This window comes from Pimephales promelas, chromosome 21 (genome assembly GCF_988280905.1).
Source record: "Pimephales promelas chromosome 21, fPimPro1.hap1.1, whole genome shotgun sequence".
Classification (NCBI taxonomy): Eukaryota; Metazoa; Chordata; class Actinopteri; order Cypriniformes; family Leuciscidae; genus Pimephales; species Pimephales promelas.
The window spans coordinates 2,602,495-2,630,075 of record NC_142789.1 but is presented as its reverse complement, the minus strand read 5'-3'; the positions used below and the strand labels follow the sequence as shown (position 1 = coordinate 2,630,075).

Below are 27,581 nucleotides of genomic sequence, written 5' to 3'. Positions count from 1 at the left end.
CTACGGGGCCATAACGTAACATACAAAGTAATGGAGCCTTTATACATTGTCGTGTTTCTTTAGAAATAAATAATGGACAAATTGAGTATTTGGACGCCTCAGATGTAAAGTAATTCGCTGTCAAAGTGATGCCAAAATGAATGGGAGTCAATGGGATGCTAACAGCAGGTGATAGCCCGCTACAATGGCGGCCCACGGAGGCAGCTTCAACTTCCGGCTGATGGATTACCCCCTTGACATGTATGGGGTGTTACGAACCCTGTTGTTAAGAATGCTCGTTTTGTAAGGGTTCAATAACATAAAAGGAGACGCAAGGCAAAAAGCAGTTTAAGACATTTATTTATACTAATAAATGACTGCACAATCTCACGTCTCTCATGTTCTCACTCTTCCCACAGAAAACTCACATTTTCTCTACACTAGACATACCAAACACTAACAAAATAAAACAGAATAGTGGCACAATACAAAGAACACAGGCTTGAGTTGAAGCTGATCCGATGTTTAGATGGTCATGACGCGCACGGAGTTTCACCGCTGCGTGTCTCACACTCCTGCACACACCGCTTATATGCTCAGCACGAGCCATCAGAGCAACGAACCACAGGTGCGCAAGGGAGGAGCCTACACTTAAGAAGAGACATTAATTAGATACAAGACAAACATACACACACAAATACATAGGCAACACCCATAAGGCTGAGGCCGTAACACTTCTCCCCCTAAAGGAAGAATCAGACTTTTTTTTTCCCTCTTCTTTCCCTCCTTAGAAGGGGAAAAGAAAACTGATTCTGCATAGAACCAGAGCTTAACTCAATCCACGAGACAACGCATCTGCTACCACGTTATCAGATCCTTTTTTATGACGGATCTCTAAATGATACGGCTGGACCATTAAAGCCCAACGCATCAATCGTTGATTATGGTTGTACATTTTACCCAGAAAAACCAGCGGATTGTGATCCGTATAAACAACGATCGGAGAAGAACTAGACCCCACATAAACATTAAAATGTTGTAAGGCTAACAACATAGCTAAAGTTTCTTTTTCAATCGTTGAATAATTCAACTGATGACTGTTAAACTTAGCTGAAAAGTACGATACGGGGTGGCCTATTTCATCAGCACCCTCCTGCAGCAAGACAGCTCCCACTCCAACCGCACTAGCGTCGACCTCAAGCTGGAATGGACGAGTCACATCTGGAGCAGACAGCACAGGTGCACTACAAAGAAGAGATTTAGCAGAAAGAAATGCCTGCTGGCACTCATTAGTCCAGTCAAAACAAACTTTAGGACTACACAACTTCGTTAAAGGAGCAACCACACTCGAGAAATTTTTGCAAAAACACCGGTAGTACCCAACCATCCCCAGGAATCTACGTAGTTCTCTCCTCGTAGTAGGCACTGGGTAACTGAGGACAGCAGTCACTTTTCCGTCCAATGGCCGTACCTTACCGTTTCCCACCTGCTTCCCTAAATAAGTGACAGAAGCCTTAGCAAATTCACATTTTTTTAGGTTTAACGTTAAGGAAGCAGCCTTTAACCGACGAAACACGTCATGCAAGGTCAACATGTGTTCAGCCCATGTAGTCGAATAAATAACTACATCGTCTAAATAAATGTTACAGTTAGGAACGTCACCTAAGACTGTGGACATTAAACGTTGAAACGTTGCTGGTGCGTTTCTCAGACCGAATGCCATGCGTTTATACTGCAGAAAAGAATCGGGGGTTACGAAGGCGGAGATCTTAGAAGCGCGCTCGGTTAACGGCACCTGCCAATAACCTTTCAAAAGGTCTAACTTAGTAATATATTTCGCACCCCCAAGACAATCAATGCAATCTTCCATCCGCGGTAACGGAAAAGCATCAGCCACTGTGATGGAATTTACCCTTCTAAAATCAGTGCAGAAACGTAAAGACCCATCAGCCTTCGGTACCAGAACACACGGTGAGCTCCATGGACTATTACTCGGGACAGCGAAACCATTCTGCAATAAATACTTAACCTCACTTTTCATGGCTTCTCTCAGACTCATTGGGCAACGATAAGCGTGTTGCTTGATCGGTAATGCGCTACCGACCTCAATGTCATGCTGAATGACATTAGTACCCGGAGGAACGTCATTGAACAAACACGGGAAACTGTCTATCAACTTCATTACGTCCTCTCGCTGTTCAGGCGATAGATAGGATAGTTGCTCAGGAAGCAAAGATAAAATCTTAGAGTTTTCAAAACATCCTCCTCCTAAAGCTTCCATGGATACATTCAACCCATCGTCCGCAGTATCGACAGGCAAAGCATAAGCCAACAATGAAACGCGCTCAGTATTTCCTTTAGTCACCGATTCACTAACCAAATTCTCAGGGTTCTCTTTTGGTTCGACACAAAAATATGGTTTCAACATGTTTATGTGACATAAACGAGTTTTCCGCCTCCGTTCTGGCGTGTGTAAGATATAATCAGTTTCATTCCACTTACTTTTTATCACGTAAGGACCAGAGAAACGCGCAGAGAGAGAAGATCCAGGAATAGGAAGCAACACCAAAACTTTTTCGCCTGGCAAAAAATTACGCATAACTGCTTTCCTATCAAAATGTTTTTTCATTTTCGTTTGTGACAGAGAAAGTGCTTCCTTCGCCACAGCACAAGCATTGTGCAAACGTTCGCGAGTACGTGATACAAAATCAAGGACGTTGGTCTTCACAGACGAACTGTTACCGAGAAATTCTTCCTTTAACATTTTCAAAGGACCACGGACATTATGTCCAAACACAAGCTCTGACGGGCTAAACCCAAGCGAGTCCTGCCGCGCCTCACGTACCGCGAATAACACCAAAGGAACTCCATCGTCCCACTCATTCCCAGTCTCTGTACAGTACTTTCTCAGTGCAGATTTTAATGTTTGGTGCCACCTCTCTAAAGCACCTTGCGACTCGGGATGATAGGCGCTTGATACTACGTGAGAAACGCCAAGAGCCTTTAACGAGGCACGGAAGATACGAGACACAAAATTCGAACCCTGATCAGTTTGAACAGTTTTCGGCAAACCGAATGTTGTAAAGAATTTAGTTAAGGCTTTAGTTACTGTCTTAGCCGTTATGTTGCGTAACGGAATGGCTTCTGGGAACCGTGTAGCCGCGCACATGATTGTCAACAAATATTGACAACCAGACTTAGCCCGAGGAAGTGGACCCACACAGTCAACTAGAACGCGCTCGAATGGTTCTCCAACGGCAGGAATAGGACACAGAGGAGCAGGTGGTACAATCTGATTAGGTTTTCCACTAACCTGACAAATGTAACACGTCTTACAGTGTGTCACAACATCAGACTTTAACCCTGGCCAGAAAAAATGCTGGAGCACCCGGTTATAGGTCTTAGTTATCCCTAGGTGTCCAGACCAAGGATGGTCATGAGCCAGACTTAAAACATGTGATCGAAATTTCGAAGGTACCACAATTTGATGCACCGCATTCCAATCGTCTCGCTGCTCAGAATTTAAAGATCTACTCCATTTACGCATGAGCACATCATCGTTCCAGTAGAACTGGTGATTACGCAGCGACTTTTTGTCATTTTCAACACTCGCACGACATTTTTCTAATGATAAATCATTTCGCTGAGCTTCGATCAGAATTTCGCGCGAGATGGGCAAATCAGAGATCAAACTAAGATCAAAGCCATCAGATGCCTTTAAAGTCGTTTTAGTCGAGTCAGGGGAGTCGGGAAGAACATCAGTTTTCAAAATCTGTGAAAAGACAGAATCACAAAGAGTATTACTTTCGTGAATGTCCTGTTTCGCCTGTGCTCGCGTTACAACAGCACTAAACACATTCGGCAAATTTTTACCAAGTGCATCAGCCTGCGAATCATTGCATGGGACATCAACAACTTGTACTACCGGCATTACCTTACCTCCAGCTATGTCATTTCCCATGATAAAATCCACACCTTTCACCGGTAAAGAAGGACGAACTGCAACCTCAAAGCACCCAGATGCCAAATCAGAAAAAACATATACTCGATGGAGAGGAACAGGCACAAAACCCATTTCAATACCCTGCACAATCGCACTGGTATTACATGCCGAATCAGCACAAAAACCCAGAATATCTGATAATATAAAGGACTGAGATCCTCCTGTGTCACGGAGAATTCTTACAGGTTTTCGGCTTTCGACCTTCTCATTTAACGAAACAAATCCATCGAATACGAAAGGCTGAAAACAGCTGTCAGGTGTCACAAGAGAACTGACGGATGATGGGGACACAGTTTTCACTAGTACTGAACCTCGAGGCTGGAAAGATGAAGAATCTTGTCGCTCTTGTTTGCGTTTTAAAGTACGACACTCAGCTATAACATGTCCCGTCTTGTGACAATAACTGCACTCTCGGTTAAACTTCGGACTGGTTGGAACCCATTTATTTCGTGAGTCGGAAAGATTTTCATTTTCCTTTAATGAGGAACCCCCACAGTCAGACGGACGCTTTGAAAACACAGTTTTATGCATTAATGCGTACTCGTCAGCTAACACGGCAGCCTGTTGTACAGTGCTGACTTTCTGTTCATTTAAATACAACGCAGTACGTTCGGGAACACAGTTCTTAAATTCTTCAATCAGCAAAAGTTCTCGCAAAGAATTATAGTCAGTTACCCTGCACGCCTTGATCCACCGATCAAATAAAATGCCCTTTTCGCGAGCGAACTCGACATACGTTTGAGACATGCCTTTGTTCGTAGTGCGAAATCGTTGTCGATAGTGCTCAGGAACTAATTCATACGCTCGTAATATTGCAGTTTTCACGGCATCGTACTGTACGCTTTCATCTACCGAGAGAGATGCACACACCTCTTGTGCCTTACCTGAGAGTTTACATTGTAACATTAGTGCCCAAACCTCGTTTGGCCATCTTAAGGCAACAGCAATTCGTTCAAAAGCTTGAAAATATGCCTCAACTTCCCTCTCACGGAAGGGTGGAACAATAGATATATTTTTAGCCACATCAAAATGTGTCGAAAACGGCGCTACAGACTCAGATCCCACATCAGACGGCACAGAATTAACACCCGAAGTGGATGGACCAGCAGATGTCTCAGAATTAACCTCCAACCGAGATGTTTTGACGATAGATTTTTTAGGTACCTCTGAAGCAGCCTGCAACTCCAACTCCCGCAATCGCACCTTCATATCAGCGTCAATTCGGTACATTTCAATCTGATGCTTCAAATCATCTTGTCTCGCCTGAGCTTTATCCTGAGTTTCTAACTGTAACCGTGCTAAACGTAGCTTTAAACGGGAATCTGTACGCAAACCTGATGATTCTGCGGACAGCGACAAAGGTTCAAATTTAGGTAGTGAAAAAGACGGACGTACCTCCGCACCAACCCCGATCACTGGAGTAACTGGAACACCACTCGTTACACGTAAGGGCGGACTTCCTGCAGCTGGTATCGCCAACTCCGCTGCTGCAGTAGGAACAGCCTCAATAGAAGAAAATACCCCTTTATTAATCAGACTAGTCACTAAACAAGCTTTCAACTCTTCCTTACGAAGTGTTCTAGAGATAGAAATCTCATAATGTTGAGCAATAAGAAACAAATCATTTTTTCGACATGTCTCTAAAGCTTCAACACTAGGTTGATCTAAAAATTGACTGAGCTCAAACGTTGCCATCTTTATAAAAAAAAAACGAAAAGAAAAACACGCAAAAGCAATCAGGATAATCCAACACCCTCTGGACCTACCTACCTAGCCATTAATCTAAATAATACCCTACCTAGTCTTCAGAGGGTACCGATTAAGAGATCGCTCTCTCCCCCGGAATACCTCCAAAAACAACAAACTAAAATAATAAAGCAAAACAATAAACAGTAAACCGTCGTCAGAACTGGCGCTAAGCACAGCCCTGCTGGCTTACTCTAACTAACCAGAGGATATTGGTCACCTGAATTAAATTAGATCAATCAAATTGCCACTACTCAAACACCTATCTTGGACGAGCCCCCAATTATGTTACGAACCCTGTTGTTAAGAATGCTCGTTTTGTAAGGGTTCAATAACATAAAAGGAGACGCAAGGCAAAAAGCAGTTTAAGACATTTATTTATACTAATAAATGACTGCACAATCTCACGTCTCTCATGTTCTCACTCTTCCCACAGAAAACTCACATTTTCTCTACACTAGACATACCAAACACTAACAAAATAAAACAGAATAGTGGCACAATACAAAGAACACAGGCTTGAGTTGAAGCTGATCCGATGTTTAGATGGTCATGACGCGCACGGAGTTTCACCGCTGCGTGTCTCACACTCCTGCACACACCGCTTATATGCTCAGCACGAGCCATCAGAGCAACGAACCACAGGTGCGCAAGGGAGGAGCCTACACTTAAGAAGAGACATTAATTAGATACAAGACAAACATACACACACAAATACATAGGCAACACCCATAAGGCTGAGGCCGTAACAGGGGGGAATCCGGTTGCCATTTTACAACACTGGACGTTTTCCCCCTCATGCACCGACGGGCGAGTTAAACTCGAATATGCAAAAAACTGTAATATGCAAAACTGTTATCCACTCACAGCAGTGGGCGTTTACTTCCAAGTCTTTAGTGCGACACGCCCATAAAAACCGACCGTTTTTCAGGAAGGCTCACAACTTGGGTACAAAATAGCCTATTACTTATTAATTTTGATGTTTTTGAATGCAAAAACCAAGCGAACGTCATAAGTTGACCTCAGACAACAATATAATAAAATTTAAAAAGCCAGTTCATGACCCCTTTAATTTAGTTAGTTGTGTTAACTTATTGGAGGTTTCAGTGTAAACCATCAGGGATCCTCAAAGTCCACATTAGATTGCAATCGGAAATTATTACAAACACTCAATGGTGCTATTTTATGATGTAACATTATTACTGAAATCTTGTTGGTAATTACTTAAAAACTACTATTAATGTAACGCATTACTGCCCATCACTGCTGAAAAAGCAGGAAATTTCAGCAAATGCTGTTGAACGCCAAAGCAAAGAGGATTTTGTTGAAGTCTGTCCGCATGTTAAGACTGCGTTGACCATGGAAAGCCTAGTGCTCTGCCAATGTAAAAGGTTACGGCCACATATTTATTTAGTTTCATTCAGGCAAAGAGTGACTGACCATTAACCCTCAAGTCATTTGTTTGACTTGAGCTTTAAGGCAGTCATTTCAATGAAAACCATCAGAGGCTTTCGGCCCTGGATTGGGAGTGTTCATATTAGGAACCATGTATTCTCAAAACCTGTTGAAATCAAAACAGTAATTAAACAAGCTAAATCTTCTGGATATCATCAGTAAATTACTTCCATATGTAGGATGTGTGGTTTCTCAAGCCACAATTTATGTAATCATGGCAAAAGCGTGGTATGGAATAGTCCAGTTTTACAGAATTGGATCAGCCTGACAGGCTCGAGGTTTCATGCCGCGCCACGCTACCATAAAAACTCCCCAGGTTTGCATGTAAAGGGAAAGAGAGTGACGTCATGACATACCTATTTACCTTCACGTTAGCATCATTGCAGGATTGGCATAAAATAAAAATGGATCATATCAATTACAGCAGGAAAAAATAAACCAAGCCTTCTGTTTTCTCATTCAATTTACCATTTCACTCTGAAAATACACAAGTTGTCGGTCGCCGAACTTCCTACCTGAACTGTCTCTCAAATGGAAAAATCCTTGGAAAGCAGCCTTCATTTTGTGTCCGTGTTTTGAAGAATGCATCAAGTGTATCCTTCATCTCTTCCAATCACCCACAATCCTTTGCACCGAAGCGCCCGCGCCCTCAGATCACTTGGACGTGGCTATGATTACAAGAGGTAAAACGATATAAATACTGTTCGTTTTCTCACACAAACCGCTTGTTTTGTGTCTTAGGCCATCAATGTGTACTTACATTTAGGAATCATTAAATCATGTTTAATTTGGACTTCTCTGTGCATGCTCTTTGAGGTGGTGACCATAGACCTCCATTATATGGCCGACAGACAAGAACGGTTTGACCTAAAAATATCAAAACTGAAAATACTGCGGAAACAAAGACACCTACATCTTGGATGCCCTTGAGGTAAGCTAAAACATATCAAAAATTTATTTCAAAGTGAACTATCCTCCTGAAAAGTAGAACAGACAATGTTGACAGTCGCTGTTATTAAAAGCATGTGCGTCAGCCACTGAGGTTTATTTTATGATTATATAAATGTGATTTTTTTTTTTTTAGTTTTCTTTTCATATCAAACCAATTCAGTCCTTTTTAAAGGGTTAGTTCACCCAAAAGTGAAAATGCTGTCAGTATTTACTCACCCTCATGTTGTTCCAAACCTCTATGTGTTTATTTGTTCTGCTATACACAAAGGAAGATATTTGGAAGAATGTTTTAATCAAACAGATCTCATTCCCTATTGACTACGTAGTCAATGGGGAATGAGATCTGTTTGAGATCTGAAATGTGTTTCCTTATTAAAATGTATGATTTGCAAAAATAAAAACGGCGCAATAAAAAGTGTATGCGCGTTGTGCACAAGCTACATACCAAGCATGCGCCCTTAAAATAGCATTATTAACAACGTGCAAAGCCACTGACTTTAGACTAGTTTTTTTTTTCGCGTTATATGGCATGTTGGTGTTTGTTGTTGCTGGTATACGTTGCAAATAGAGGGGCGGCAAAGTTGTTTTTCGCCTACTGTGGCAGAAGTGCACGCGGCTGTAAACACTTGATGATGTGATACCGGAGTGAACATGGCTGTAAACGACTTTTGCTTCAGTTTGAAAAACCCCGGTATGTTCTCCATAACAGAGCGAATTGCATCCTGTGTCTTGTTTCCCATTTCTGCGGTCGTTTCGGTTTTCGATTTCTCCAACCTACAATGTAAACTTGGCGCTTAGCGTCTACGTCACGTCTCTCAGGAAAACTAAAAGATAGGCTGCTATCTCAGACTGACTACAGGAGCGAAATGAAATTAGCGGAAGTAGAAGGTCTGACATAGTCAGGCTAGGGTCGAACATGTATGGGCGAATCATTCCGCTTGCCATTTTACAACATTGGATTTTTGCACCGACGTTTCAGTTGAAACTCATTATAATATGCAAAACTGTTATCCACTCACAGCAGAGTGCATTTACTTCCAAGTCTTCAGTGCGAGACGCCCATAAAAACTGAGCGCTTATCAGGTAGGCTCAAAACTATGGTACAAAATAGCCTATTACTGATTCATTTTGATGTTTTTGAATGAAACAACCAAGCGAACGTCATAAGTTGACCTCAGACAACAATATAATAAAATTTAAAAAGCCAATTCATGACCCCTTTAAGAAAGGTACCAAAGGATGTGGAACCCATGAGCACATGACCAACATTAACAACTTGACAAAACAAACCGGCATGACAGAGGTCATGTGCCCACACAAAACACAAGAGGCAAGACAGAAGAGAAGAGCACCAACCCGAGTCATATTCACAAACAAAGACCAGCAAGCAAGAAATAACCTCACATAAGTGAAGGACATGTTTATTTAGGGGTGATTAGTCATTAAATGTGGCCATTATACATTATAAATAAAACATCAGAACTCTTGGGTCGATATCAAACAGCACATGATATGTCGAAAATGCGAATGATATTAATAAATCATTTACAATGGAATTAGAGTATTATAATAATGGCATGCTAGTTTTACAGAGCTAATTGGGGAAAGTACATACTATTTTTAATTTAATAGTTAAATAGATTATTTGAATTGATCACAATGTGTACATGGTCTGTAATAATCTGATTATTTTAAACAAGACGAATTCTTTTACCTGGGTAACTTCTAGAATGATTACATTTATATTCCCTATAATAATGAAAGACAGGGGCCTATACCATTAAGCCGGTTTAGGTGAAAAGCCAGCTATGTTTCATTTTAGTTTGGGTTTTAGGCACCATGAAAGTGGATTGGCTTTTAGCAGTGTTCATCGCCATAGTAACGGCTAACCTGGTCCGGGGGCAGGTTATGTTCCAGGTAAGAGGTCGCAAAACGAACTTGGACCAATCAGCTGTGAGCAAAGTGACACATGTCTGACATGATAAAGTCACTCCACCTGTTTCTACCACAAATTAAAGGTCACTACATAGCAGATGATTTTAAAAGACAAAATCGTGGCTTTTAGTAAATACATTTGTATGATTTAGAAATTATTTCTGAAATTATGTACATGTACAATTATCAATTATTATTATGCAGATTTTAAATGAATAAGTAATATAAATACTAGGGCTGTCAAACGATTAATCGCATCCAAAATAAAAATTTGTGTTTGCATAATATATGTGGGGGCACTGTGTATAATTATTATATATATATATATATATATATATATATATATATATAATATAAACACACACACATGCTTGTATATATTTAAGAAATATTTTCATGTACATACTGTATATAGATTTATATATAATTTATATTATATATAAATAAATATTTTATATATAAATAATAGTTTTTTCTTAAATATACATGCATGTGTGCGTATTTATATATATATAAAAAATAATTATACACAGTACCCCCACATATATTATGTAAACAACACAAACTTTTATTTTAGATGCGATTAATCGCGATTAATCATTTTGACAGCCCTAATAAATACGCTTTAGAATCAATAAATGAAGCTATAAAATTTCTCTATACCTTTATCAACTGTATAAACTAACTTAACTACTTTTACTTGCACTGATATACAGTATCGACACTTTCTTTTAGGTGTCCTCTTTCATAGACAGCTATTTTCTTGCTGTGTAGATTTGTTTAAATTCTTAATATTTTTATTTAATAAGTGAATTGGGCTACTTCTCTCGCGAGAAATTAATTTCAATGAGTTTTGAATGAGTTTCACTCATTCTCAGCATGTGATTGGCTACTGATGTCACACCTAAACTCCTAAAGGATCAAAGTCTGAGTTGACAGAGAAAGTTGATGACCAGCATCATGGTACCAACAAAGCCTGTTTGGATTGATTTGGTTTAGTCATCTCGAAACTAATCCTGCAACCCTGAGTTTGTTCAATTACCATCATGGTACAGGCCCCCGCCCTGTTATCCACGTTACTGTTTAGCAAAGGGTGAGTACACTTTGGTTTTGTTAGAGAGCGTAGACTTCTTTTAATTTAGTTTTCTCTTCTTGCTTGTCAAGGTGAATCCTTACCTTTTTTACAATCTTCTGTGAATAATGCAAGTAAACGACTGGTTTTGAACCACTTTGCACTGCACTTATAGTGTATTTTTAATAGTTAGTGAGTGTTACAAACTTGATTGACAGCTGGGGATCATAACAAACACTGAAGGAAGTAAGTCAGATTATTGCAGCCCAAGAGAAGCTAGCCATTGACAGGAAATATCTGTTATTATGATGGCAATGTGAGGCATCTTACATATGATTTTTTTTTTTTGTTATTACAGTACAATGAGGTCCTCGCTGTATATATTTAATTCTATTGTTGAGAGATTGTACAGACTATGTAATATGCTTTGAGCTTTCCTTCACACCACTCGTCCCATTAGGAGTGGACGGCTCTCGGCAGTGGGTCTCCGGCTCAGAAGATTTAACAGCATTAAAGACACCGAGCTTCTTCCAGAACTTAAACTGCTACTGGTATCGTCTTCTCTCAGTGGATGGTACTCCTTAAACCGCCTGCACGCAAACATACGGAAGGGTTACTGTCATATAGCATTATTTCATTTTAAAGGTACAATATGCAGGATTTTTTGCAGTAAAATATCCAAAAACCACTAGGCCAATGTTATATATTTTGATTAGTTGATTTCTTACAATATCCCAAATATTTCCAACTATTTGTAAATCGTGATAAAATTTTGATTTTTAACCAAGGAAACGGGGCGTGTGAGCAGGGGTGAGGAGCCGCCAGTCAATGACGTCATATTCGCGTTACCCACGGTTTCCACCAGGTTTGACCTCGTACTGCAATAGTAACCATGGCGACAGATGTGGACAACTGGGTCCGTTACGCCCGTTATGCGAGCTCAACGGCGTGAGCGTCCCTAGCAGGGTTTAGTTCAAACATTATGGACCATGGCAAGCAGACTTTGAGACAAAAAGAGGACTAAAACGAAGATCAACATCTTTCGAGACGCCGAGAGCTCCACGTCCGCGATTAACATGTTACTTGAGCAAACAGGTGAGCAAATCAATGTATATAAAACTAATCAATGTTATGTAGTTCAACAAGATGAAAAGTTAGAATATGATCTGTATGTTAATCTAGCTTAGTCTCATAAAGCCAACAAACAAGCTAACTAACAACATTCAACACACTCAAATGCCGTTTAGTGTGATAGTGAAACTGTTAGAGCAAGTGAAGCAGCGCTGCGTAAAGTTTAATTCCTCTAATAAACTGACCTGTGTGAGTTATTCAGCATTTGATTGTAGTTTGGTAGAATTAAATGTCCTTATTCCTTTATATCCGCGGGACTCGCGTTACGTGTGGCGCTGGTATACGTCTAGCAATCGCGCCCTGCCTCATACTACAGTCATGTTAAAAACATCACTGTATTCACTCATCCATAAAAGATCCATCAGCTTGACGACAAGATCCATAATTCGGCTTAATATACGTCTTTATTATTGTAAGAGGTTAGCGACCCCTGGTGGCGAAACGATCTTGCATATTGTACCTTTAACTAGGCAGGATACAATCACATATTTGATTGATGAAATGTGTATTGATGTCTTACCTGTATGTAAAAGCAATGGCCCCCAAAGCGCAAATAAAAACCAGGACTCCCAGTATTGCTCCTGCCGTATTCCTTGGTGAATTTGTGTCTATGGTTTGAACAAGAGAAGTTGTGAGGTTCTAGGGCAGGTTCAGGAAAAGAAATGTGTATTATTTTAGATATGCTTTGAATTTAAATGACACGTGCCTATAGCCACGCTGAGCATTGCACTGGTTCCAGCCAAGCTGACGTCATTGGTCAGAGACACATTGATGCAGAAGGTGCCAGAGTTGTTGAAGAATTGCCGCAGCACTATCTGACACTCAGGGGTTGGGGTCACGTCATTACACTGCAGGCTCTGGACAGGACTCGTGCAGTCCGCGTCCGACACCACGGTGCACACTTGACTAGGCAGGCTGAAGAGCAAATATAACAAAATTTAACTTCATTCACCTGAATGTGAATATTTTAAGCTTTGATAATGTGGAAGCTGTGTATGGTTAGATGTATTGGGTGGTGGATGTGTATTGTTAATTGTTTTGTGATTGTATAGTGAGATGGTGAAATAAAGTACAACAACAACAATTATATTTTGTATTCGACCACTGTCATCATTATAATTAGTTTAGAGTCCTCATGAGATCCAAAATGACAATTCTTATTCATTATTCTATGAATATGTAATCATATAATCTTCAATCAAAACAACTTCCCCTCCCTCTCTTCGTTGACGATGTTTATAGCGGCGTGAGGGCGGGACAACCTGTCACTCACATGAGATCAACCAATAGCAAACCACAAACATCCAATCAATTCCCCACAGACAAAATCAAGTTCCTCCCTACATTTTTTTCTTGTTCCAGAATACTTTTCACTCAGAGATACATTCCCATAGCCACAGCCATATCACCCAGCAGCCCAGGCAAATGTCTGTGCTTTTTTCTGTTTGATATAATTGAAAATATACACTCACCTAAAGGATTATTAGGAACGCCATACTAATACTGTGTTTGACCCCCTTTCGCCTTAATTCTATGTGGCATTGATTCAACAAGGTGCTGAAAGCATTCTTTAGAAATGTTGGCCCATATTGATAGGATAGCATCTTGCAGTTGATGGAGATTTGTGGGATGCACATCCAGGGCACGAAGCTCCCGTTCCACCACATCCCAAAGATGCTCTATTGGGTTGAGATCTGGTGACTGTGGCGGCCATTTTAGTACAGTCAACTCATTGTCATGTTCAAGAAACCAATTTGAAATGATTGGAGCTTTGTGACATGGTGCATTATCCTGCTGGAAGTAGCCATCAGAGGATGGGGACATGGTGGCCATAAAGGGATGGCCATACCATTACACCACCACCACCAGCCTGCACAGTGGGAACAAGGCATGATGGATTCATGTTCTCATTCTGTTTACGCCAAATTCTGACTCTACCAACAGAAATCGAGACTCATCAGACCAGGCAACATTTTTCCAGTCTTCAACTGTCCAGTTTTGGTGAGCTCTTGCAAATTGTGGCCTCTTTGTCCTATTTGTAGTGGAGATGAGTGGTGCCCGGTGGGGTCTTCTGCTGTTGTAGCCCATCCGCCTCAAGGTTGTGTGTGTCGTGTCTTCTTCACAAATGCTTTGCTGCATACCTCGGTTGTAACGAGTGGTTATTTCAGTCGAAGTTGCTCTTCTATCAGCTTGAATCAGTCGGCCCATTCTCCTCTGACCTCTAGCATCAACAAGGCATTTTCACCCACAGGACTGCCGCATACTGGATGTTTTTCCCTTTTCTCTCCATTCTTTGTAAACCCTAGAAATGGTTGTGTGTGAAAATCCCAGTAACTGAGCAGATTGTGAAATACTCAGACTCAAAACTGCTTAAATCCCCTTTCTTTCCCATTCTGACATTCAGTTTGGAGTTCAGGAGATTGTCTTGACCAGGACCACACCCCTAAATGCATTGAAGCAACTGCCATGTGATTGGTTGATTAGATAATTGCATTAATGAGAAATTGAACAGGTGTTCCTAATAATCCTGTAGGTGAGTGTATATTAAAATACTGATATTGTGGTCTATAAGTCCTCCCTGAACTTCCCGCTGCCCTGTTTCTTGCTCTCTCATTGGCTGTCAGTCGTGGCCGATGTAGTTTTAAGTCAGAACACATTAACACAGCAGGATTTTGAATCTCAGACGGGTCCAGATATTTAGCATGCCAAATATCTCATCATAGTACATAGTAAAGCGCTATATAAATGCCTCATTCATTAATTCAAGATCGCAACTTCAGTTTCATGTCGACTTTAAAGGGATAGTTCACCCAAAAATGAAAGTTCTGTCATCAATTACTCACCCTCATGTCTTTCCTAACCTGTAAGACGTTTGTTCATCTTCAGAACACAAATTAAGATATTTTTGATGAAATCCGATAGGCCATGGGCAGCAACATCATAGCAACTTTCAAGGCCCAGAAAGGTAGAAAAGACATCGTTAAAATAGTCCATGTGACTATTAGAATGACATGGAAGAGAAGAGATTCTTGAATAAAGTCATTATTTTGAGGGGATTTTGCACACAAAAGTATTCTCGTCGCTTCAACCACACATGGACTATTGTAACTGTGTCTTTACTACCTTTCTGGCCCTTGAAAGTTGCAATGACGTTGCTGCCTATGAGGTGCCAGAAACCTCTCAGATTTCATCAAAAAGATCTTAATTCGTGTTCTGAAGACTGAAGGTCTTATGGGTTTAATGAAATGAGGGTGAGAAATTAATGGCAGCATTTCTTTTTTGTGTGAACTATCCCTTTAAGACTATCTAGAACAGCTTTGAACAGTAAAGCAGATTTACAGTCTATGAAATAAATGACAGTGAATGAATATTTACCTTCCCTGACATGTGACAGTTAGGTCCACAGCATTTTGCTCCAGCTCGGTGGCCATGACCACCACATTATTCACCTCCACAATCTCAACACTCTCTATTCCCTCTGAAGGGGGAAACATACATGTAGAGAACATTAAACACATTTGTAGTCAGGCTGTTTTTGTGCTTTTACACAGTTTGATTTACATTTACACAAGTCTAGACACTAAAGTTGAGGTAGAAGTCGGTAACACTTTATTTTAAGGTGACGTATTACAAGTTACCACATGTACTTACTATCGTAATAACAGTAAATGATGCATAATTGCAAGTAACTAATCCTAAACAAATCCCAAACCGTAACTCTGTAGTAAGTACATGTAGTTCATTTCTAAATGTCAATCCTTTGTTAACATACTTCAATGAGCTCATTTTATCTGCATTAATAATGGTTTAAATTATTACTTTTTTTTTTTTTTAGCTAACTGTGACTTTGTATATTTACATTTCTGAAATACCGACCCAATTCGGAAATTCGTACGAATTTTACGAGGTGGCTAATTCGTAACAATTCGTACGACCTCACTCGTTGCCAAATCGTACATATTTTATGAGTTGGCCAATTCGTATGAATTCGTACGAATGACCTACCCCTGACCCCGCCCCTAAATCTACCCATCACGTGGGTTTAGACAAATCGTATGAACTCGTACGAGTGAGGTCAAGTCAAGTCAAGTCACATTTATTTATATAGCGCTTTTCACAATACAGATTGTCTCAAAGCAGCTTCACAGTGATAACATGAAAGTAGTACAACACAGATCAATAATATTGTTAAATATTAAATATTAAGTAACCCCAATCGTATGAATCATAGGTCGTAGGAGTTAGTACGAATTAGCCACTTTTTAATCACTCGTATGAATTCATACGAATTTTCCGATAGCGTTGGAAATACTTAACTTAGACAGTTACCTCTGATAACAGAACACTCTAAATTGTAATATATTTGCATCGACTTTCTGTAAAGCTGCTTTGAAGTGATGTGTATCGTGAATAGCGTTATACAATAAATGTGAATTGAAATTGAATTGAATTATTATTATTACTACTTATTTTGAGTAAGTACAATGTAACTACCTAAATCGCCTTAAGAGAAAGTATAACATAGTGATCTATGTGCTTCTTTTTGTCAGTCAATTGAAGGTTTCATCATAATACATGTGAAAGTCTGTTCTGTTCTTAATACAGTAGTCATGGCGTGCACACCTCTCTGCAAATTTTCAATGTCTCTTATCTTTTATCTTAGATTAGTAGTTAACAGTGTGTTAAAGGTACAATATGCAGGATATTTGCAGTAAAATATCCAAAAACCACTAGGCCAATGTTATATATTTTGATTAGTTGATTTCTTACAATATCCCAAATATTTCCAACTATTTGTAAATCGTGATAAAATTGCGATATTTAACCAAGGAAACGGGGCGTGTGAGCAGGGGTGAGGAGTCGCCAGTCAATGACGTCATATTCGCATTACCCACGGTTTCCACCAGGTTTGACCTCGTACTGCAATAGTAACCATGGCGACAGACGTGGACAACTGGGTCGGTTATGCCCGTTGTGCGAGCTCAACAGCGTGAGCGTCCCTAGCAGGGTTTAGTTCAAACATTATGGACCATGGCAAGCAGACTTTGAGACAAAAAGAGGTCTAAAATGAAGATCAACATTTTTCGAGACGCCGAGAGATCCACGTCCGCAACCAACTTCGACTTCACAGACTGTTGCATGTTACTTGAGCAAACAGGTGAGCAAATCAATGTATATAAAACTAATCAATGTTATGTAGTTCAACAAGATGAAAAGTTAGAATATGATCTGTATGTTTAGTCTCATAAAGGCAACAAACAAGCTAACTAACAACATTCAACACACTCAAATGCCGTTTAGTGTGATAGTGAAACTGTTAGAGCGAGTGAAGCAGCGCTGCGTTACCTCAAGTTTAATTCCTTTAATAAACTGACCTGTGTGAGTTATTCAGCATGTAGTTCGGTAGAATTAAATGTCCTTATTCCTTTATATCCGCGGGACTCGCGTTGCGTGTGGCGCTGGTATACGTCTAGCAATCACGCCCTGCCTCATACTACAGTCATGTTAAAAACATCACTGTATTCAGTCATCCATAAAAGATCCATCAGCTTGACGACAAGATCCATAATTCCGCTTAATGTGGAATATACGTCATTAATATACGCCTTTGTAATTTTAAGAGGTTAGCGACCCCTGGTGGCGAAACAATCTTGCATATTGTACCTTTAACATGGTCTTGATACTCCAACACGATATTTGTTGTCATTAGATGAGGCATGTTTTTTTTTTTTTTACATTTTTTAGCATGTTTCCTCTCTGGGAACAATGATGCCCAAAAGATTCATTTTCAGTCATAGTATAGTTTAGTGATAAAAAAGGAAGTACTCACGAACAACTGTAAGTGTTGTAGAGAAGGAGCCATAACGATAAATCACACAGTTTGCTTCTGCTGGTATTTCTGGAGCTTGCCGCTTGGCAATGACTAGAGCTGCCTGTGTTTCTTCAGTTCCTGCCACCGGTTCAGCTTCTGGTTCACTCACTGCTGCCTCAGGTATGCTAGTTACACCTGCAATCACAGCACCAATGGAAATAGTTTTAATATACAATGCAATGAATTGGTTATGGTCATCATCATCTAGAAGAAGTTTCTCACCAGTGATGGCTTCGGTTGCAGGTATGACAGATGCTGCGACTTCATCCACTGCCTCAGGAGTGATGCTGATTGTTGCATCACCAGTCGGTGCCACTGGTTGAACAGAGGCCGTGTCATCTACATCAGCAGGGGTTTCTGGGAGAACCGTCGCTGCCAGATTTATGTCAGCAGCCTCACTAGCTACAGCTGTGTCTACAGCAACCTCCTGAGCAACATTATCTACGTCAGCTGCTGTATCAGTTGCCGCTACTGCCAAATCATTGGCTGCTACAGTGATGACATCAGCTGCTTCTGGCAAATCATTGGCTGCCACAGTGATGACATCAGCTGCTACTGGCAAATCATTGGCTGCCACAGTGATGACATCAGCTGCTACTGGTAAATCATTGGCTGCCACAGTGATGACATCAGCTGCTACTGCCAAATCATTGGGTGCTACAGTGACATCAGCTGCTACTGGTAAATCATTGGCTGCCACAGTGATGACATCAGCTGCCACTGCCAAATCATTGGCTGCTACAGTGACATCAGCTGCTACTGGTAAATCATTGGCTGCTACAGTGACGACACCATCTGCTACTGCCAAGTCATTGGCTGCTACAGTGGCAACATCATCTGCTACTGCCAAGTCATTGGCTGCTACAGTGGCGACATCATCTGCTACTGCCAAATCATTGGCTGCTACAGTGGCGACATCATCTGCCACTGGCATGACATCATCAGGCTGAGGAGAAACAGTCAGCACAATGCTTTCCAATGCTGTAGCATCATCTGGCAAAAAAGAAAAAGGCAGTAACGGATGAATACTTTGGGATTGTCATTCTAAAATCTCTTTTTGGATTAAGAACTGTTCTTGAAATGACATGAAATATGAAGTTTGCATATGAAATTCTACCTGTGACGGAAACAGGAGGTACAACAGTGGCAGCTGGAGTTGGATTGATCTGACAACCGTTTGAGATGGCTGCCATCAAAACCACCTGTGGCCTGAAGGAACCAGTGGAGAGGTATGTGTGGGTAACAGTAGCTTCTCGAGAGATTAGAGTTCCACTATTGTCACCGAAATCCCAGTTGAAGCTGATGTCTGATCCACTGAGATACTGGCTCGGGTCATGCACATCAATGCTAAAGGACACAGCTCTGTTCTGGATAAAGCTTTGGTCACCCTGGTTGATGTCACCAACCTGAGATAATGTCACCGCGAAAGGAATCTGGTCTAGAATAGAAGAGGACATTTCATTAGGGGCTTGCAGGAATATGATCAGTGAATGACAACATTGGTTTACTCTCCAGATGAACAAACTAGGCTTGATGTTTTTTTTAAGTACATGTATGATAAGACGATCCCTACACTCTTAAAAATAAAAGCTCTGTATTGGCATCTATGGTGCAAGGAAGAAACTTCATGGACTCTTTCCATTCCACAAAAGGTTCTTTAGAGTTGAAAAATGTTATTTAGATTATTTGGTTTAAAAATGGTTTCTTTAAGAACCTTTCACTGAAAAGTTATTTGAGGAATTTTAGTTCCAAAGGGGAACCAATGGGAGAAAAAGTGCCAGATAAATGTGCAGTTTTCAAACTACTCACCAGTGATGGAGAACTGGGTAGATGCATAACCAAGAGGAATGAACTTGTCTTTGCCACGGCAGTGATAAATGACCACTTCCATGGAATAAGAACCAAGAGGCACATTGTCTGTTTCAATGGTCAGTAGAGAGGAGGGACCATCAGCCACCTGCCAATATTTTCCTGAAAGAGCAAAAAAAATACAAATAATTTTTTTTAAAAAAATCAACCAATAATGAAACAACCAAGCTACCCCTAAAGTCCATAATTCTAACCCTTAAAGGAATAGTTCACCAAAAAAATGAAATGTATCAAATTGTTTTTGGGCAAACTAACCCATTAAGTCTTCATGAGTATGCTTACTTGCATAAGTTAATCTATCTCTCAATTCTGTGTGTATTTGAGACTAGAATAAGACTACAGGTTTAAACCTAAACGTGCTCTTACCCAACATCTTCCATACATAGACGAAGCGGGACTTTTTGTTGGAGGTCTTATTGAAGGGTGTCCTGTCAGGAAAGACACCTGTCCATTGTTGAGGCATGTTGGACTCAGGGTATACAGTCTGTCCCACAGTATATGACGTTCCTAACAGACACATTTAATTCATTTGAGGTGTAGATATATAAATTAAGAATTAAGAACCACATGGCAGCACTTCTTTCTTCTGCTTAATTTACAAGCAATAACAAGTGCTGTTTACGTAAAACATACATATTTTTCTTTACATAAAATGTATAAAAACGTAATATTGGTTTAAAAAATTTGTATCTATGGCAATGAAAGAATAAAATAATACATAGTGACTACTAGCTTGGTAACTACTTACCATTAATGGTACAGTTTCTCGCCCACACCACCTGTCCATCAGAAAGTGTTGTCTGGTTCTGAGGAAAACCAACATCAATGTTGAAAGTGGCTTTGGCTCCTGTCAGCGTTGGAGAATCACTTCTGACTTTAAATGTCACCTCACCACCTATGACCAAAAAAAAACAAAACATTTTTGATTTGCAGACACATTTTAAAAGAAAGGTAGTAGCAGGTATAACATTTCTTCTTACAAAAAAAACTAATAGAGTAAATAATAGCAATGAATAATTTCCACTTGTAGCATATGCATGGTGTAAAAATGAAGAATTATTTTCCTCCATAGACATTTGAAAACACATTGAGCTCAGTGCATTATGCTCAGAATTCAGGAAAAAACAAATATGTTTATGTTGATATAAACATAAAAAACAGACGTCACATTTAGCAAAATGTGTTAACAATGTAAGAACGCTATGCAAACTTCCTATTTTTATATAATTTGTAACTTCTGCAACAACGGAAAGATGTAAGGGCATAATTAGAGTTATGTGTTCCTCTAGCACCAAATGAATATGACTGAACATCAGAAGTTTTGTTGAAAGATAAAGGTATGTCAATAGCTTGTGAAATATCTGACCTACATACATAAATGACATTTATATATAAATCAGTATGAACAATGTCGGAAAGTCAATCAATGACCATATAGCATGTTAGTTAGCTCAAAAATACTATATTGCATATTTTATTATATTTTACTATAATATTTATACACTGTACCTGATATTTAGCCAAATGAATCCAAGATCAGTATCGAATCGCAAGCGCTTATGAATCGAACCACTAATTCGAATCGCTCCAGTTCACGAATGAATCGTTCACTGATTCAGGTTCATTAAAAAGAATCAGCTTGTTCGCGGACTATCACGTGTCTGAGCGGTGTCGATTTCATCAGTTCAAAATAACGAGGAACGACATGTTTTTCGAAATGTTGAGGTAAAAAGCAGTGTTGTAGTCGAGACCACCTCACTCGAGTCCGAGTCGAGACCGAGACCAGAGAGAGAGTCGAGTCCGAGTCGAGACCGAGTCCAGTGAGGTTGATTACCTAATTTACTTTTATTTACTTAGAGAAATTCTTTGTTTTTTTTTTTACTGAATTTACTTAGAGTTTAAAAAATATGATCAGTTTAGGGTAAAAAGGCCACATAGTAGGTGGTGTTAAAAGTAATTTTATTACAGTTTGTCATGCGCAGTTGCGCACTAGAAAATCACCAATCACTGGGCGTGTCAATCAATTTAAAGAAATATTTTATTAACATACATTAATAATCATGAAAAGTATTTTGAATTGAACTCGAGTGGACTCGGGAATAATTCCGAGTCCTAAAAAAAAAAATGTTCGAGTACGAGTCAATTCCGAGTCCAAATGCACAGGAGTCCATGACAAGACCAAGACCATTAAAATATGGTCTCGAGACGCGTCCGAGTCTCGAGTACTACAAGACTGGTAAAAAGTACTACATTATTGGAATGCATTGAAATAAAAGTTGAAGAAAGTTTTCAAAAATGAAAAATACTCAGAACAAGACCTGATACTTAAAAAACAATCCAGGCTAACAAAGTAAAAATACGTTGTTGCTGTCCACCACTGCTTTAACACTTTCAAACGCGTGCAAATCACTGAACAGTTAAACGAAATGAAGGGTGAATTAAGTTGTGTGTGTGTGAATGTGTGAGAGTTCAAATACCTTTCCAACAGTCTCTGTATCTGGGATCTCCATCCCTCCAGACCGGATACATTTTTGAGTTCCATGAACGATAATGTGTAAAACGAGTTCTGGATTCTAGAAGATGGAAAGAAATAGTGAAGATCATCTCATTTCTAAAAAAGCATTAAAATAAGTTTTCAAATGAGTAATTAATAAAGGTCATTTACTTGTTCAAATCAAAACCTGTTCATGGGGCAACTCTAGATTTTTCATTCTCCTAACAGGCCCAATTATTAAAAAAAAAAAATCATTAGATGTGCAAAGAAGTGCTCATTTATCTTAATTTAATTCCCTTATAAGCAGCCCTATACAAACACTAAAATGATTTTTTTTAGAATTTTATAAGCTAAACTAAGTAAATAAGGTGTTTTTGTGGCTAAAGGTTAACTTAAGTTCAAAAAGACTGAAGAGAAAAGGTCTGAGATGAAAAAGCACGAGAATGTGAGGGTTGGATAAGAGAGTCACACGACCTCTACAATCCCATTCAATCCTTTTCATGTGACTTTCAGCTGAGGGTACCAGTGTAATCCCACCGCTGGATAAGATCCTGCCGTCTCACTGGTCACATTGTGTGTCTAGACGCTTATCTGAACGTGTAAGCAATTATATGCACATTTCTTGCCTTTACATTTTATTCATTTGGCAGACGTTTTATCCAAATCAATTTTAGGAAACTGAAGCCTTGGCCTGGTGCTGCTAGCGCCATGCTTTACCATCTGAACTCACACTCCAACACTATGGGTAATAAAATCAAAGAATGGTCAACATTCGCTCTAAAAGTGACCCTCGCAACAGGCCGCTTTAAAACATTGGCCATATTGGTCATTCATGTACAGTGAAAAAAAAAATTGCTATTAAATTTCACAGTTACAGCAAGAGTTGCAATGATTGTCCATTAGTAAAGGATTACATGGGAGGGCTGATGTATATACATTTTTAAGACTTTTCTACATCCATCGCTCAGTGTAAGACTGTGATCAAAGGCCTTGTGGCAATTGATTGAAATACAAATTGTATTAAATTAAAATATTGGAAACAATTTCCAGTTGAGGGTCTAACACAAATAATCTAGAAGAAAACATAGACTAAACTCTTTGAGTGATTGTCCTTAAAGGGAAAGTTCACCCAAAAATGAAAATTCTGTCATCTTTTACTCACCCGCAAGTTGTTTCAAACCTGTATGAGTTTCTCTCTTCTGCTGAACACAAAATAATATATATATATATATATATATATATATATATATATATATATATATATATATTTGTTCCAACAATGGAAGTCAATGGCTACCGTGAACTGTTGGATACCAACATTCTTTAATATATATTATTTTGTGTTCAACAGAAGGGGTTTGATACAACTTGAAAGGGTTTGAAAGGTCAGAAAGGGTTTAATACAACTTGAGGGGTGAGTAAATCATGATTTTTTTTTTTATTCTTTAATCATACTTTCATTTTTTTTTTTTTACATTTTCCATCTCATGACGTGTATTTAGTATATAAAGAAGAGAAATACTCACGTGAAAGTGCTCCTGAGGAGAAGGTCAGGACGAGAAAGATGAGAGGCGTCCACATGATCGCTGTATGCATTGATGACTACAACACCAGTCACTTATCTAGCTTTATACTCTAGAGACCCATGAGGAGTCTTGCACATTCTTCAGCACCAGCACCCAAAACCAAACCCCCAACATATGTGACATCATAGACGCATGTGACATCATGGACGTGTGAATAACAGGCTCCTCCCACACCCTCAAGATATCCTATGAAGGAATATTTTACACATAAATCATTACAATTAGTTTTGTAACGAGTCTCTTCAAACAACTGATGAAGATTTTTTTTTAATTCAGCATGAAGATGATTCCCATGAAGGCTTTGTTTCTCTGGACATTGCTAATTTTATGAAATGGAAAAAAATATACATAATAATAAAGATGCGTAACCTGTAAATATTAGCATGCAGAGGGTATAAGAAATCAATAGATGTCAGTTTTGCGATCAGGTAAAATCATGTTAGATCTTTTTCCACTTTTAGTGCAATATTCAAAGGAACAAATAAACAGAAGTTTTAAGGAAAGAAAAAACAAATAGTACCTGGTTGCATAAGTGTTCATACCCTTTTATAACGGGGGATGGCGCTTTACTGTTTGGAATTAACCGGTTACATCAAAAACTCCTGCTAAAAAATTTATCATTTTATTATTATACTACGGCACTGTTTAGTGCTTGAATATTTTTTTATTTCCTATTGAATATTTGAATATGTTATTTTCAGGGAAACGCATGGCTAAAGTAGTTCCAGGTCTTGCATTACAGTTCCATATTTATATTTATTCAATCAGCAGATGCTTTTATCCAAAGCAACTTAGATATTAGGTATTTCAAAGGTCCTTAAAGGGATACTCCACTTTTTTTGGAAATAGGCTTATTTTACAACTCCCCCAGAGTTAAACAGTTGAGTTTCACCGTTTTCGAATCCATTCAGCCAATTTTCTAACATTTAGAAGAATATCAGTAACCAGACAGTTTCTGGTCTCATTGACTTCCATAGTTTATTTTTTTCCTACTATGGAAGTCAATGAGACCAGAAACTGTCTGGTTACTGATATTCTTCTAAATTTCAGAAAATCGGCTGCATGGATTCGAAAACGGTGAAACTCAACTGTTTAACTCTGGGGGAGTTGTAAAATTAGCCTATTTCCCAAAAAAGTGGAGTATCCCTTTAAATACTATATGCAAATACATATAGTAAACAATAGGATAAAAACGTCAAACTAATTCCATTTTATTATGTACGGAAAGCGCATACTCTCTTTAGTACGGACACACTCGCACAGAAACGTGTTGTCAGTGCTTCTCTGATGATTTAAGTCAGTAAAATAGTTCAACAACTTAAAAGTGACATGACATTTCTCACTAGCAAGGTAATAACATTGCTTTTCTTGAAGCAGGTAAACTTACAGTTTCGCTATTAGTAAAGAAGCTGCTGCCGAACACTGTTGAGAGACACACAGACTCAGGTAATTTACACACACTTAATCTCTCCATCTCTCTCTTATAACGGCATTATAATGGCTTCGTTACCAGCTCTAAAATAACGTTTCGGAATTTGCAACGGACGCTTGGGATGCGTAAGAAATTAGTCCCACACACAAGAGCGTTTTAAGGACAAAAACCTGACAAATGTCTTTAAATACATCATCTGAACAATGTTCTGAGGTGTGGTAATCATAATGCATACATGCATTTCAGTTATTTCAAAGGTTCTTACAGCCAAAACCCACAACGACACTGACCAAGCAAATACATATAGGATTTCAATAGGATATAAACATCAAATTAATTTCATATTTTATTATGTATAGAAAGCAGATACTCTCATAAATGTCTTGCATCGTCTGAGAAATGTCTTTAGGTGAGGTTACCGTAGCATAAGCAGAATAATTGACTCCACACTCTTAGAAGAAATGGTTCTATTTAGAACCAGAAATGGTTCCATCCCCCGCTTCATGTATGGAACTCCGAAATGGTTCTATATAGAACCATTTTTTTTGGTAAAAGGTTCTATTGGCCAAGTATGGAACCCCAGGGTTCTATATAGAACCCAGAGGAACCCTTTTTTTAAGAGTGTATAGAACCTTTTAGGGGTTCCAAATACGTAGCGTTGACAGAACCTTTTCTTCTAAGAGTGCAGGCTGTTGAATTATGAGAAATGGATGTGCATTATTTTCTAATGCTTCAATGGCCTGTCGTAAATTATTCCTTGATGATGCTGATTATCCCCAAGTTTAAAATGAGCTGTTTCTGTAGTATCTTTTAGGCCATCATCAACTAGACAATGGGGCACAATGACATCACGAATGGTGACAAATACAAGATCATTCTGGCACAAAACCTGCAGGCCTCCATTAATCTTCTGAAGAGGAATTTCATCTTTCAGTGTGATTGTAACCTCAAATCTAAGTCATTCGTTTCGGAAAGAAAGTCAGAGCCCAGAACTAAATTCAATGGAAAAAACTTGAAGAGGGCTGTACTCACAATGTGATCGTCCTGGAGCTGTTTAGCAAGGAAGAGAGTGTGGGAAAACACGCAAATCCAGATGTTTAAAGATAATGATTCCTATGCAAAAAGAATGAGTGCTGTATTAAAAGCAAACGTTATTTCAACAGAGACACATGCTGCAACTACCCGCATTGTCGTTTGTTTCTTGGATTTTGTTGGTTTAAATATTACAATATAGGTGGGAATTTTGTTTTATTTGGGATTTTTTTTTTTTTATGAATAGAATAGACACAACCTTAATTTCATTGAGATTCTCTACGGTCAACATCACTGCTAAATATGATGGATTTGCAAATGTCTTTTTTGCATCCTTTCTCTGCAGTTCTTCATCTTGTGATCATGTATGGATCCTGTGAGAATAAAAGTCCATTCATTTTCTCTGAACGAGGACAAGAAAGATGATCTTCCTGGAGCATCGTGGCTGAGGATCATGCTTGTTGGGTCATATCTGTTAATATAACCCAGAGCTGCAATGATGGAGTCACAAGATGAAAGTATACGCACAGCCCGGTCAATGATGCTCTTTCACTATTGTGCTCTTCACCTTCTTAGCATTCTTCACTTGTGTTTGGTATTCGTGTTATAGTGAAACAAGCTTTGTATTGTTATTCTTTTCAAAGGAATCTTAAACGAGTTATTAGAATTTTGAATTACACTTCTACTGCAAAGTTATTACATTTAACTGCGACTAAGAGATATCATTGATTATTTCTACTATAAAATGATTTTATTTTTAAATAATTCAAATTTTTATAAGTTTTAGATCTCACAATAACAATAGATTCATTTCACCAGCTTCTTAGTGTGTTGAATACGGAGACATCTAAAATATTCCAGCAGGGTCCCGACAACTGGAGTTGAGAAACACTGCTACTGTTCTTCGCATGACGGTCAAACATTATCCGTATTTTAATTTCAATTAAATTAATGTACTATTTTTTAGTTTGGTAATATTTTTAATTTCATATTTTTTAATTATAGGGGTTTTTATGGTACCACG

General features: G+C 39.0%; 1 protein-coding gene and 1 long non-coding RNA gene across 2 annotated transcripts; both read right to left on the bottom strand.

Annotated features, from left to right (window-relative positions):
- Positions 1-322: 322 nt before the first annotated feature.
- On the bottom strand, positions 323-6,472 carry LOC148969664 (uncharacterized). Its single transcript, XR_016148477.1, has 2 exons — positions 1,915-6,472; positions 323-1,492 (listed from the first exon to the last, which is right to left on the bottom strand). It is a non-coding gene; the product is annotated as an uncharacterized LOC148969664 (long non-coding RNA).
- A 4,977-nt stretch (positions 6,473-11,449) lies between these two features.
- Positions 11,450-24,209, bottom strand: pmela (premelanosome protein a). Its single transcript, XM_039663379.2, has 12 exons — positions 24,034-24,209; positions 22,491-22,586; positions 20,762-20,908; positions 20,380-20,520; positions 19,954-20,115; positions 19,262-19,582; positions 18,367-19,137; positions 18,103-18,279; positions 15,648-15,750; positions 12,979-13,187; positions 12,793-12,880; positions 11,450-11,731 (listed from the first exon to the last, which is right to left on the bottom strand). The coding sequence occupies exons 1-12, from the start codon at positions 24,101-24,103 to the stop codon at positions 11,581-11,583; spliced, it is 2,436 nt and encodes an 811-aa protein (XP_039519313.2). The 5' UTR covers positions 24,104-24,209; the 3' UTR covers positions 11,450-11,580.
- Between the last annotated feature and the right edge of the window lie 3,372 nt (positions 24,210-27,581).